This window comes from Lolium rigidum, chromosome 2, assembly GCF_022539505.1.
Source record: "Lolium rigidum isolate FL_2022 chromosome 2, APGP_CSIRO_Lrig_0.1, whole genome shotgun sequence".
NCBI classification, from domain to species: domain Eukaryota; kingdom Viridiplantae; phylum Streptophyta; class Magnoliopsida; order Poales; family Poaceae; genus Lolium; species Lolium rigidum.
Window position 1 is genome coordinate 283,547,984 of NC_061509.1, and position 14,936 is coordinate 283,562,919.

Consider the following 14,936-nt stretch of genomic DNA (forward strand, 5'->3'; position numbering starts at 1 on the left):
TAAGACGTTTTAACAAATTAAACTAAAATAGTTTGCCAAAAGGGTTTATATTATGAAATGGATGTACTACCTCAGATCCACTTTAATCGACGCGGGCGTCACCTATCACGTAGCACATGCTCTTCACAGAGCCGCGTCGATTTAATCGGACTGGAGGGAATTAGTATGTTTTTGCTCTCTTCTTACGATGATTGTTGGGTCCCAATACGACAAAGAGAATATTGCTGCAATCATGTGGTAGTAGACATTCATCCATTCTTTCATCATCACGTTGATTATCATCTGCGTGCTTTTTTTCTTTTGTACCATCACTACGTGATTTTTCGTTTATTGGGTGTTCAACACTGCAATTTTCATACCGATTCCCACGTTCTTGTAGGAACAGTATCAAGAAAAAGATCCAGCGAGCTGCCCGCTATAACACAAGTGACATGTCATCTATAGTCATTGTAGAGCCAACATATATAGTAGTGAGCTATAAAATTGTACTACTTTATCTATGTATGGTCCACCATTCACTCTCACATAGTGTCTAAGAGCACGTGCTAGAGCTGACTTTTGCATAAGATCCCACTCCTCTTCTCTCTCCTCCTCTCTCTCTTCCAACTAAGAAATAATATATTATTTTAATTATTACAGCCAGCTGATTAGGACTTATTATACTTGCTGACGTACTCTAGCAGTTTATTGCATACGCAGGGATCGTTGATACCAAAGTGTTCCACATTCCAAGGGAAAAAAACACAGTCGGGCACACACACACATGTTCAGAGCTCCTACAACTACTAGATTACTAGCCTTTTTTGCGAAGGCATAGAGCCTCTAGCTGCTCTATTAGAGCAATAACAATAATATAGCCTGCTGCTGGCTACATGCTCATGCCATGTCAGATATAGCCATCACAAAAAAGTGATCCATACAATAGATTGGCTACTGTGTTGGCTCTAATGAATATTAAAGTATTTAATGCATGCATGTTTGGACATGGTTAGCAGGCCAAAAGGAGGCATGCGCCTGCTACAGCGCCAGTAACTGGCTGCCCTCTGCATGCGGGCTGTACCACCTCGTTTTCTGTGTGTAGCCCGGACACAGATCAAGCGTCGGCTTCCTTCTCTCTCACACTTTCTCTTACCTCCACCTAAGATTTTTGCTGATTTGGACTAGCTTATAGCCTGCTGAGTAGGACTATTGTACTTGCTCTTAGGTGAGTGTTGCACATTGATGTTAGTAACTTGTTTATAAGTAGTAATAAATAAATAAATAATCCATCTGGCCCAATTAATTGAGGCAACTCACATGTGCACTTGTACCGGACATATTGAACGGTTGTGCCAATTAATTTAGGGCACTGAAAATAGCACGGGGTATATTAATCACCATTTTTTTCATTATTCAGTGGATAATAGATTACAAAAACCTTCCGACATCCCATTAAGCCACAGACGGCGGCCCTGGAAATCGTGAACGATGTTACTGTCTAGGAAGTGTTCCTTTTTAATGGAGCTCCTACCGTCATGGAACAAAACCAGTTCGTTGTACTCCATCTTCGACTCCGTGATCCCACGTACGATATGTGCAAAAGGCCCCATCACTCCCCTATATAGGATAAGGATCACGTTAGAGCAATCCCTCGCCACTCTCACTCCTCGAGCATTGATATCCCTCACCAACGCATATGCCTTGCTGCATCTAGTGCCTCCATAGTCTCCATGTCAGAACTTTCGGAGAAGGTCAGCGTTATGCTCCCAGGAATATCCCAATAGCAGATGCAGGCGAGCCAACGATGATCCCCTAAATCGAGCATAAACAAGCATGTAGACTGTGATACCTTCGTGATAAAAAATGTGCGGGGAGATGTTACCCTTGCTAGAAACAAAACTCGGTTGAGGCACTTTATGACTCAATCAAGCATAACAAGCACGAGGTGACTGATTGAGACTGCATAGAGCACGATGTAATTTGTAAACATACTGGAAATGGTGTGAATCCTCAAAACCAGGAGGCAGTTGCATATAGACATCCTCTTTGAGAAAACCATGGAGAAAAGAACCTCTAACATCAACCTGGGGAAGGCACCAACCACGGGAGACCGTAAGGGATACCACAAGATGAACGATGATATGCTTTACCACTGGACTAAAGGTGTCATGATAACTAATACTATGCTATTGAGTGAAGCCTCCTGCAACCAACCAGACTAGCCTTGTATTTATGAATTGAACCAACACGACGAAACTTGGTTTTGAATATCCACTTAATACCAACAATATTTGTGTCAGGTGGTCAAGGAACTAGTGTACACATCCAAATTGCGCTAAAGGGCATCAAATTTATCTTCCGCCTTGGCCTCGATAACCATTGGCGCTCACATCCAACGCCACCTCCATATCTGCTTCATGCACCCACATCATTGTTGTGCGGCTAGATCGCACCAACTTCCTCCCTTGGAAGACGTAGGGCGGTCCCCAACATTGCCGGCCAAGGATGGTACGGTTTCCTCGACGGGAGATGTGTCCCCCCGTCCACGGCAACCACTTCTAGACAAGGTGATGTTGCACTCAAGGTGGGCATTCCCACCTAAGCTATCTGGTAGTACACAAATTAGCGGTTCCTTTCTGCTCGAATAAATGACCAAGGAGATCCTCGCCAGATGGTTCGGGCGAAACACCTCCGCTAAAGTCTGAGGGTGTCTCACCTCCATGTTCTCCGCCCAAAGTTGAGTTGGTGTACGACAGATCTGGCGCCTAATGATGCTGAAGAAGAGAGATGTTTGTTGCTGAGTATTTCAGTGAGATGAAGGGCTTCGCTGACGCCATGGCCATGGTCGGAAACCCCATCTCCGATGATGAAATGATCGATTACATCGTCATTAGTATCAGCTCTCAATTAAAGGCACTATAGGACCCGCTCTCCGCCCTCAACACCGCTGCAACATCCTTGAGCGGACTTCTACACCATGCAAGAGAAAAATCCCAGGCCGGTGATTACTCTACCTGGGCTAACGTTGCTGCCCGGTGCAGCGACACCAGCCGCAGTTTTGGAATCTCCTTCAACAACATCAACAATAGCGACAGATCCGATGCTCGTCCAAAATAGTGGCGAGAGTGGAAACTGCAATAGAGAAACTATGGAAACTGCAATAGAGAAACTATGGAAACTGCAATGGCGAGAGTGGAAACGGTGGTGACGGTGGATAAGGCGGTGGTGGCGGCCGCGGCGGACGCAGCCGTAACTCCTATTTTTTGCCCATGCTATCAAATCTACAAGTTTTGGGGTCATGAGTCCCTAACCCGCAAGAACTGGTTCAACCAGGTGTACCAAGCCGACGATCATATCGCTTCGACAGCTCGCTGTCTCTCATCACAATGAGCACGGTACATGGACACTGGTGCAACCGACCGTCTCACCAACAACATGGATCGGTCCAAAGGGCGCTATCATGGGAAGCACCAAGTTTAAGTTTCTAACGGTGCAGGTTTGTCTACTGCGCACGTTGGTCATTCTCGTTTAGTTGGTTCATTGAAATCCCTTGACTTGAAAATTGTTCATGGCATTAGCAAAAAATTGTTTTCCATTTACCGTCTTATCTTCGATATCTTTATAAAGTTTCATAAATATTTTTTCTCTATCAATGACAAGGTCGGGAAATCATTCTTCGTACTAGGATTTGTCCACTTCCTTTCGGTCGAGCCACTCCTCATGAGAAACATGCGTATTTTAGGGTCAAGCTTTCACGCCATCAATGCCATCGGTGTCTTGGTCATCATACGACTAATGTAGTTCATACTATTGCCAAGTCCAATAACCTTTCATGTTCTCCAAACATTGATTCATCCATGTGTGATGCGTGTCAACGTGCTAAGAGCCACAAATTACCATATAATTATTCCTCGCTTTTTTCTCATGCACCTCTTGAGCTTATTCATACCGATGTCAACCTTCCCCAAGCGGTTTTAAGTATTGTTTTATTGATGAACTATAGTCGTTTGTTGGATCTTTTTGCGTACACACAAATATGGCACCGAGGGCATCTTCTACATGTTTTAGAATCATGTTGAGCGTATTTAAACAAAAATTGATGCAACAAAGTCCGACTGGGGGTGAATATCACTGTCTTCATGCTTATTTTCAGACATGGGGATCTCACATTGTCTTTCATGCCCACATACGATCCAACAAAATGGTATATTGCAGAATGCTAGCATCCACTTCCAATTTGTTTCTAGGACGTAACCCTTCTTATCGCTTGATATCTCATAAATAGAATGCCCTCACGAGTGCTCAAAAACACCACGCACATCTCTCGGCTTCTCAATATGTCTCAGACATGTGTGCCGGTGTTGCATCCATCGCCACCCCACCTTCATCTTGCCACGCTCCGCATTCGGACGGGGAAGCGAACGAGAGGGGTCAAAATGCATGGACCTCTACGTCGGCGCCCTCACCCCCGTGGTCTCATCTCCAGCGCCCGTCGATCCGCTGAGCTCCCACCCGCTCCAGTTGAGAAGGCGTTCGTTGCTCGGCTGGGTCATTTGGTTGTAAGAAAGTAGCGATACGGCGTATTCCTAAAAAAAGTAGGAACACGGTACATAGTTACATCCCACATGGCAGACACTAGTTATGGCCTTACATGAAGAATTTGAGCTAGCTGCAACAAATTAGACAAAAAAAGGTGTCGGCTCAAAAGAGATTTGGTTTATGTGCATAGCCCAAATTCTTGATAAAAAAGTGGGGCCTTGGTGGTATGTACAATTTTCTCAATTTTTTGCAAAAAAAAAAAAGTGGGGCCTGGTGAGCCTTTCATGAAAGAAAAAAAAAGACAAGTAGACAAGTAGACAAGTGGTAGTACTAGTAGAATATCATTGGTGGTGAGAGGGGCAAGGGCTCAAGAGTCCATTCCAAGAATGGCATCGATGTTGGAGGCACGAAAGAGCAATTGTCGGGTGCCGACTTCCTTCTTGTAGCTAAATATCGCTTTCTATTAATAGGAAAAAGAGAGGGAGCTCTCTTTTGCTAAAAAGAGTGGGTTACCGACTGCCGTTGGAGATATTTGTCACTAGCGGTTTGGAGCTTGGGAAGGTGCGGCTTTTGATCAAACCGCATCGCTACCAGGACCGGCCGGCCGAGTGGATCGAGATCGGCCAGACCGCCTCTCCTCCGAGCAGCACCGGAGGAGGGAATCATGAGCGAGGGCACGCTGGACATGGTGAGGCGGCTGCGCGTCCCCGACAGCGGCAGCAGCAGCATAGGCATCGTCGCCGACGACTGGAACAGCGGCGGGCGCTGCATGGGCGCCCGGATCCGCGGCGTCAACGTGGGGTTCCTGGACGAGCAGGTGCTGGTGCTGGTATTCCGCGCGCTCGACTGGGACCCGCGGACGCTCTCCTCCGTGGCGCGCGCCAGCCGCCGCCTCCGCGCCGTCGCGGAGCGCGTGCTCTGGCGCGACCTGTGCGTCTCGCGGGCGCCGCTGATGGTGGCGGCGCTCACGACCACGGCGACGGGGCGCGTCGGCGGCGGGTGGCCGGCGCTGGCGAAGCTGCTCCTCTTCTGCTGCGGCACCGCGGCGGGGACCGCCGTGCCGGGCCACTTCGCCCCCATGTCCCGGTTCTCCAAGACGTCCGGGCGGAGCTTCCTGCCGCGGCGCTGCGGCAAGGACGTCCTATACGTGTCGGACCCGTGCGAGCACGCCGCACCCGGCGACGACGGTGACGACGACGACGTGGGAGCGTACCGGGGCGTGTTCCGCGGGTTCGTGGGGTCAAGCACGCGCGCCGGCCTGGTGGACGGCCGCACCCCGCTGGAGCCAAGCGTGCGGTGCCCCTACTGCGGCGCTAGCGTCTGGAGCGTGGCCGCGCCGCGCGGCGCGCGCCGCCGCCTCGGCGCGCACGAGAGGCGGCTCCAGTACTTCGTCTGCGTCAGCGGACACCTCCACGGCAGCTGCCGGCTGGCGCGCCTCACCTCCAGCGACGGCGGCGCCGTTGGCTCCGGCTCCGACGACGACGACGATGACGGGTTCGCTGACGCCGACAGCGGACGACTGAGGACGACCGGGCGCATGGCGCAAAGAGCCACTTGATGAAAGTAGCTCTACGTAGCGTTTCGTTTCGTTGGCTTAATTCCTGTCGTCTTGCGGTGTGTTTCGCAGTGGACTTTTGTCGACACGATGATGGCTCGAGTTCTTCAGTTATCCGACGGCCTGCGTTGCTCCGCGTCTACGCCCGTGATCAAGTTTGCCTCTCTCCGTCGGTCAGTCTACATGGCCGTAGCTACCGTGTGTGTATCTACCGCATGACTTTCAGGAATGTTGCTTTTTAGCCTTACAAATGGTAATGTGTGAACTGATGGTAATGTGCAGATTTGAACCTGTTTCTGCAGTTGAACTGAGTCGAGTTATGACTGAGTGCTGCTATACAAGTTCTCTCCCTTCTGGTGGATACCCGCTCCTTCCCTCTCCCTTGAGGAACCCTTTCTTCCCCTCCGTTCCTGGCCTCTCTCCCCCTTGCCTCCGGCGGCCACGGTGGTCGGCGGTGGGAGGGAGGGAGGTCCAATGGAATTTAGATAGGTTGTCTAATAGTGTTAGGTTTCCAAATAATGCAGATCTCAGTTTCGGAGGGCTTCTTCTCTTCCTCATTTCGTCCTTGGCGGTCGGGCTCTGGGCTGCGGAAGCTGTCCGTGATGGCGGATCTGCGTCACATCCTCTTCCTCGGGGATGCTTTGTACAGGAGGTTTGGCCGGCGGCTTTCGGAGCTGTTGGTGGGCGAGCGGAGTTTGTGATCCAAGTGCTGGGTCGGTGGCATCTTGGTGGTGGACCTGGCGTTCGGCCTCGACGACGTCGATGGCGAGCGGCAGCTCCGGCTGTCGAGGAGTATGGGGACAGTCCAAAACCCGTATGGGCGATCATGCTTCTTCATGTCCATCGATGGCAAGCGGCGGAGACGGAGGTTGCAGATAGTCCCACGGGTTTCTTTGTATTTTCTGTTTCTTTGAGGGCTGTTCTGCATTTGTGCTTGGTTACGTGTTCTCTCTCGACCCTTCTGGTTGTTGCCGTGTGACAAAGGATTAATTTGTCAATGCCTACAGATTGTAGACTAGGGTTTTGCTAGAAGTAGAGGGCAAGTAGATCTCGAAGGTTTCAGCCGAAAAGTACTCGACGATTGTAAAACTAGGGTTACGTGTGTAGTAGATTCGATCCTTCCTTTGTCCCTCGACTCCCCCTTATATAGAGGGTGGAGCCAAGGGTTTCGTAATACACAAGTTACAGAATTCGGGAGGGTTTCATCCCCAACCCGTAAGATTACAAATCTCTATTTTTCCTAATACAAACTATCTTTCCTTAACACTAAATAGGCTTTCGAGTCTTCTTATTCTTCGAGTCCTGGGCCTTTAGCAAACCCCGGGTACCATCTTTGGCAGGCCCATTGGGGATGTCTATGTCAGTAGCCCCCGAGATTTTTCTTGAATCGAAGAATCAGGGAAAATCTCCAATTTTACTCATTACATAATCTTTCGATATGCAAATACTATTTTGTACAGGGATAACGGTAGTTGGGGCTAGTTCATCCGACGGATCGGGTACTAGTTAACTGCTCTAGTGGCAATCCGCAAAAACCTACTTCAAGATCACGTCCCCGAACATGATCTCGGGATACGGTGTAAACTTCGACGAGTGCCGCTTAAGGTCTTACCATTCTGTCGAGTCCCAGTCATATTTTATCGGGTACCTAACGCGTCCGTTAGGATTTTTCTTCGTATCTGTTGATACGGAAAAAAGTAGCAGTCCGCTGTCAGAGACGGTGCCACGCCGCTCAGAACGGATCTGGGGTCTTACCTTCGCAAAGTTTTGCGGCATTCAGAGATTTATTCGCGACTTTTAGCGCTCTGAGAATATATTGTCGAGTGCTTTTTGGCTGTTGGAATAGCACATTTTCTCGAGTCATATTTGATGACTTATTTTGTCTTCCCGATGGGAGTATATGTAGAGTTATCTGTGTAACTCGAAATATACTCACTTCTATATTTTTTTTAAAAAAAAAAAATTCATCGGCCACGCGAACAGCGTTCCCGATGGGAGTAGCCCCCGAGGCTACAACCAAGAACTTGTGTTTGGATGTAGGCTCCACAGATTAGTATCCTTTGCCGCTATATTTATAACCCTTCTCGATATTTTTCTATTTATCGGAAGCGCTGGGACTTTGAATGAATGATCACGTGGTGGCTTTCAAAAAAAAAATCGAGTTATGACTTATGAGCAAGTCGATACCATGGCAAGATTTTTAAACACCATTTATATTAGTTGGATGAGTCCTGCTATACACACGACATTTTATATCCGATACCCGTAAGTTTCATTTTATATCAGTGAGCTTGCTTCTTGTGGGCAACGGTTGGACTCTCCATTTTCTCTTCCCTACAACAAATTAAAGCCCACACAAGTGGTTTGTTTTCTGCTGTGCTATCATCCGTCCTTCCAATAAAAAGAATGCTGAAGAAGTCAAGGCAAGAGCCTGTTTAGAAAATAATAGTCCATTGATGTATTAATCTGATTTTGGGCTGTTTTTAAAAAAGCGGACGTCGGCGGCTTCGTCGTTCCATGCTTAGGGGCATGCCTTGGATTTGCCAAGTTGGGTTGTCTCTCCTAGGCGGATGCGATGAATGTCCAGACGACGACCACAAGGGTGTTCTTGCATATTGGGGTGTCGGGCTGTGATTGTTGTGCGGTTGCGATCCTATGAGGTGGGGTTAACATGCTGCCGTCGCCTCATTGACCTCCGCGCCATCATCACGCATCCATTGAGTGTGTCCATGCATGAAACCATTAGTGAGCAGGTGCCCTGAAATTTGCCTGAATAGGGGTCAAACCATTTCCCTAGTTTGCATTTTCGACATGGACATAATACCTCCGTGAGGTTATTTTCATAAATATCGGCGATCGCGTGTTTTAGATATCTCATCACGATGCTTTTCCTCATCTTGATAACCATTATCGTCTGCACGGCAAGATATATAATTGATTAGAACCATGCATCCGTCAGTAGTTTTCACGGAAAATTTCGGCATGACATTTCTACACAGTAGGACATAGGACGCCAGAAATGTGCCGAAACGGAAACTTAACGAATCAAAATTTGGGCGCAACGTTGGCAACTCATTTTCAATGCCGACACACAAGCACAAACACAACATATATGTCACACACGAGCTTTGCATCAAATTTCCAATATACGACGATTTCATTCCTCAATTTATTCATTAATCACCTACTTGGTTGATAATTGATATATTAGTAGACGAGATCAAGATGTCACGCCGCGACCATAACGTATGGACTTCGACTTTCTAGATCTAGATCTAGATTGAGCGGTCAATGCGGGATAGACAGATCTAGATCTAGGGTTGTGGGAGATGCATGTAGAAAGAGAAGATTTGCTCAAAAAATATTATTTCCTTTGGTCAAATTGGCCAAATTTGGGGTAAAAAAGGGGCAAAAACTAGCTAGGTTGTGAGAAGGCTCGGGTTGTGTGGGAGGAGTGGAGAAGTGGTAGTGGGGGGAGTGGTTGTTGGTAGAAATAACTGCACAGGTTACTGCCGGCGCACCAGGGCATGGGTGCGCCGGCAGTAATAAGCCCACCCGGCTGTATTTGGTGCGGGCCAGGCCCAGAAAGTAATGCCGGCGCACCAGGCCAGAGGCGCGCCGGCAATAGCCCGGATCGGGGGAGCCACTGCCTCATATTAGCGCCGGCGCGTCTTCTTGTCTAGTGTGCCGGCAGTAAGGCATCATCGTCGGCGCGGCGACAACTTGGTGCGCCGGCACCACTTGCCACCGGCGCGTGGATATTGTGGTGCGCCGGCAGTGTCTTCTCCATCTATAGGCGTTTTCCTAGTAGTGGTTGCGGCTCGATAGAGTGTGAGTGGCGACCTGGTGCTACGAGGATGATGATGTCTATTAGCTGCAACTCTGGGCTGCTTTTGCTTGCAAGTCGGCGTGGCGGCCCAGGATTTGGCACGATGGCTGTGGTCTACGGGCAGATTGATGTTTATGTGCAACTTGGGTTGCGACCATATGGTTTGTGTGGCGCTCGTCGTATGAGCGGAGGACGTCGGGGCGGCAGCGTTGGAAGGTGGTGATGGCGGGCTTTCCAGGGCGCGACAGCTAGGTAGATGCCGAGGTGGCGGATATGTGGCGGATACTTTGATATCGTTAAGTTTGTTGACTTTGTGTCGCGTGGGCGACGATGTTGCTCTTGATGCTAGTTGCTAGTGTCGTGTTCGCGTGGCTCTTTGAGAGTCGGCTTCTTAAACAACATCGGAGAGTTTCGTGCATGCTCCTCTAGGAGTCACGACATTTTTTTTCTTTCATTGTGGGGCTCGATCCAGTTTGCATCAATGTTAGCTGATATTTTCTTAATTAATCTCGGACAGCTATTTTTCTTAATCAATGAAAGGCATAGTTTGGGAACGTATCACATGAAAATGACCCACTTCCTGAAAATCTGAAAATTCCTATAAGAGCCGTTGGATTCTGTTCCAACGGTCCGATCTCAACTTCAATCCCACCTCCACCTATTTTGTAAAATAACCCTTGCAGTCACAATAAAGATCAATCCCGTCCTCAAATCTCGTCTGCCTCTCTCCGTCCAGTCTCCACTGTACAGCCCACCTCCGATTCTCCCCTGTTTTTGGCTGCGCACGGAGGTGGTTCCCGGCGACGGGCGGCACTGCCTCTTGAAAAAAATCCCCTCAGACTCCTCTCGCAGCAGTTCGGCGGCCACTCGCCGATTGTGCATGATTAGTGGAGCAGATCCATCCACTATTTTTTTTCGTTGATATTGGATTTCGAGCTGACTCTGTTCCTGAAGACAAGTTCATGCTCTGATTCTACTCTTTAATTGTGGAATTTATTGACTCGTTCTAGTATATTTCTGCTAAAGATTTCCTGGTTTTCTTCCCTTTTTGCCACGCGATTTGCTTTTGAATCGGGATTTCTTGTCCGATCTGACCGGTAGACTGTTCATGATTTTTTTATCGTACAGATCCGATTCTGCCCGTGTTCCTGATCCCTCCTTGCCAGTGAATGGTTATGGCATGTTGCTAGTAACGCTGGAATGGACTGGTGAATTGTCAATGCGTTTTTTTTTTTGCTCATGAACTCGTCTAAATCTAAACTGCGCAATCCATACGTGTGCTTGTCTGTGAAATTGAACGAATCTGATATTTTTCGTTATTTATCCTCAAGATCTCGTGGTAACTAAATATTTCCGAGTTGAAGCAAATATTTGCTATTTATATGCACAGAACCTGTTTTACTCAATTTTGGGGCATATGAGCGAGCAAATCAAGTGGCACTAGAAGAAGAGAAGAAGGTCCAGGAACAGTAGACATGATCTGTACTAGCAGTAGCAGGCTTGCTATTTTAGAATGAATATATGTGAAGGGCCTTACTGCAACTTGTCAACTTGTGGTGCGGGCGGTTTCCTGTGAAGTGAATGTGCCCAGGCCCAGACGAAATCAGAACCACCGGTACATGATCCAACAGTCCTAAGCGGAAATTTGCAGGTTTTAAGGATCAGGATTCAGCCAACCAACTGAGCACACGTACGTCAGTAAAGGTTTCCGTAAGTTCACAGTCCGTATGTCTAGGATTTCCGTTCCACCTGATATGCCCCCGGCATAGTTTTGTCTGGTTAAAAAAAAGGCTGGGGCTTGGGACATGGGACGAGGTACACAGGATTGAATGGTCTGCTTCAAAAGAAAGTGAACAAGTAGCGCTGTGGAGGAAGTATGAAGTATCGATCGGACAGAGATCGTATGAAGTTGTCGTGCGTGTGAAGCAATTCCGTAGTTGGATAGAACAGCTCGACTTTCTATTTTGAGTCCTGCTATACACACGACATTCTCCATCCGATACCCGTACGATCCTTTTGTATCAGTGAGCTTGCGGCAACGGTTGGACTCTGCATTTTCTCTTCGGAACTGCTTCACACACGACAACTTTTATACGATCTCTGTCCGATGCTTCACACTTCCTCCACAGCGCTACTTGTTCATTTTCTTTTGAAGCAGACCATAGCTCTAGTCAATCATGTGTGCCCCGTCCCATTGTGTGCCCCGTCCCATGTCCTAAGCCCCAGCTCAATTTCTTTTTAAACCAGACAAAAACTTTGCCTTCCATTGATTAAGAAAAAATAGTTGTTGGATCGAACACAAGGTCGACAAATTAACAATGTCAAAGTCTCCATCACACAACATGCACGTTAAAAGCATATCCACCGGCGGCCCTGATAGCATTTTGGGGCCGGTATCGGAAACGATGCAGGAAGGTTGGTCGTCGGCGTTAATGGCCTCCCGCGCGGAAACCCAAATGGCGACGAGGGCGGCGACTGGCCACACGGCATCCACCCACCTTCCACACGCGTCTTTCTATGCGTGTCCGCCGCCTCCCTTAAAACCCCATCGGCTCGTACTTCTCTTCTTTCCCGCCTTCCAACCCTAGCCGCCACCGTCGCAACCGCCGCACAAACAAACCACCTCTCCCACGCACCCACCGACGATGCCGCACAATGACGAGCCCTGGCGGCAACGGTGGCAGCGTGCTCTGCTCGTGCACCCGTTCGCCAACATGCTAAACAGAAAAAAATTAGCACATAAAGTGATGTGTTATAGACCTAAAAACATTTTTCCCGGAATTTATTGAGCGACGGAAAGTGTACCCCTAGTTCAAATTCGGTCAGTTTCCAGCGGATTCGGCGGGACACCGCAGGAAGCAACAGTGATTTCCAGATAGCTAGCATGCACATATGGCATGTGATATGTGGTGCGGAGGCGGTGTCCTACCACTACGCGGAGGTCTCGTGCAATACAAAAATACGCCCCATGTAGCTGCTTCACAAAATAAACCCGTTGGCACCCTGAAAATGAAAAAAAATCATCGGCCATGGGTCGAATTGGAAATCCGCTTCCGGGGCATTGCTTCCCATCCCAGAGACCATGCACGTGCCAAATATGGCCTCGTTCCGACAAACTATGCGGTGTCACGGACCGTTTCCTACTCATTTCCCCTAAAAGTCATAGAACTCCGGACTTGATAGCCCTGTTTGTGAAGGGTGTTCCAAAATAACTGCCGTATCCCAATTCCGTCTTTTGGAGTGGTTACTAGGACACATAAAATGACGCCATGCGGCTCCGCGGGATTTTCTGACTTCGTTTAAATCGCCATCTGGCCAAAATGGGAATCCGATGACATATAAGAAAGTGTTTGAATTGTTACTATATTAGCATGATATACATGATTCAAATATGCATGATTTTGACATAAACGGATAGAGGATGTTTTTCTGAACATTTTGATACCTTATACGCATTTTTCTGACATCATATGAATTAGTTATGATTTTTACAAAATTAGACAAATTTGACAAATAGTCTACGCCGAGGGTGGCCGTCGGCGTAGCCCTGTCTATGCCTAGGGCCAAACATATGCCGAGGGCTGCCCTCGGCGTAGACTTCGCTACGCCGATGGCAACGATACGCCGAGGGTGAGACTCGCTGGCTGGCCGTGCCGGGCCATACGCCGACGGCCCCGACATTTGGCCGTCGGCATATGCCACGACCCTCGGCGTACGTCGCCATTTCTGTAGTGCGCAGAGAAAAAACCATTTGTGTGGGCTTTAATTTGGAGTAGGGAAGAGAAAACGGCGCTGCTATACATACGATATATTCGTCCGATAGACGTACGACGCTAGGTGGAAGGAAACTCCCCACACGCGAGGCAAACTTAGCTCGAGTTGTACATGCAAAGACCTGTCTCCCCGCGGCGAAACATGCACGAGATCGAGTCCAATTTGAAACAAACCGGTACATTTTTAAAAAAAAATGAGGGAAAAGATTTACCATTTTTATTGAACAAGAAAAGGTTTTAGAGGTGTTATAAGCCAACATGGTCTTGTCAAACACCATCGTATAGATGGAATATTGGTTTCAAAAGCCGCGGGCATTTTCTCCTTTCATATCTCCCAAAAAATGAGTATATCTAAAGAGGCAAGCGCTTTCCAATTTACATACCAATCTTTCACCGTGGGAATAGCATGCCAATCCGAAGGCGACAAGTCATGAAGCCCCAGTAAATCCTAAACACTTGACCAAATTCTTGCCACGGAGGATGAGTTCTTTGTGTCCGTCATCGCTGTGTGCCGGTACCACCGAGGAGGCCACGATGATGGACCGAGCATGCAAGAGCAGACCAAGGACGGTCCCAACGGCGAGAAGAAGACAAAATTTGTTTAAGCGTTTAGAGCAAGTATAATAAGTTACAGTCAGCTGACTATAAGAGATAAAATATTGTAAGTTTTTGTTTAGTTGGAGGAGAGAGAAGAGAAGTGAGCTCTTATCTAATAGGCAGCTCTAGCACGTGCTCCTAGGCACTACTATGTGAGACTAAAATATGGGCCATGTATTGTAAAAGTACTACACTTTTATAGCTTATTATTGTACATGCTAGCTATAAATTGATAAATAATGTGGTAAATTGTTATAGACGGCTGCCGGCTACACTATTGTTTTTGCTCTTAGTAATCAACAGCATGCACAGGTTGCTGCAGAAAGAACTTCAATTCGAGATTTTTCCACACTGAAAATGGATCGTGTCAAAACGCTAGAGCTTGGGAAGCTGTACAAGGTATAGACTGTGCTACTGTTTTGTTGGTAGCCAAGTCTCTTTTACGATGAGAGGCATCTAGTTTGGTAAGACAATTTGGGACCATGGCAACTATGAACTAACTTACCCCCGTAGACTTTCCACCGATTGTGATATTGTGTATTCGGTTTCCTCCAACATCTCAAACATGATAGCAATAGACATGAGGTAGATGCTGGGGTGTCTCATCGTCTTCTAAAAAACGGAGAGCCCCATAGAAGCATCGCTTTTTGCTAGTATAAAAAAT

The 14,936-nt window shown here is 47.9% G+C and overlaps 1 protein-coding gene across 1 annotated transcript; it reads left to right on the forward strand.

Annotated features, from left to right (window-relative positions):
- The first annotated feature begins 5,182 nt into the window (after window positions 1-5,182).
- On the forward strand, window positions 5,183-6,076 carry LOC124691060 (EID1-like F-box protein 3). Its single transcript, XM_047224345.1, has one exon. It carries the CDS (start codon window positions 5,183-5,185, stop codon window positions 6,074-6,076), a length of 894 nt encoding a protein of 297 aa, XP_047080301.1.
- The last annotated feature ends 8,860 nt before the right edge of the window (window positions 6,077-14,936 follow it).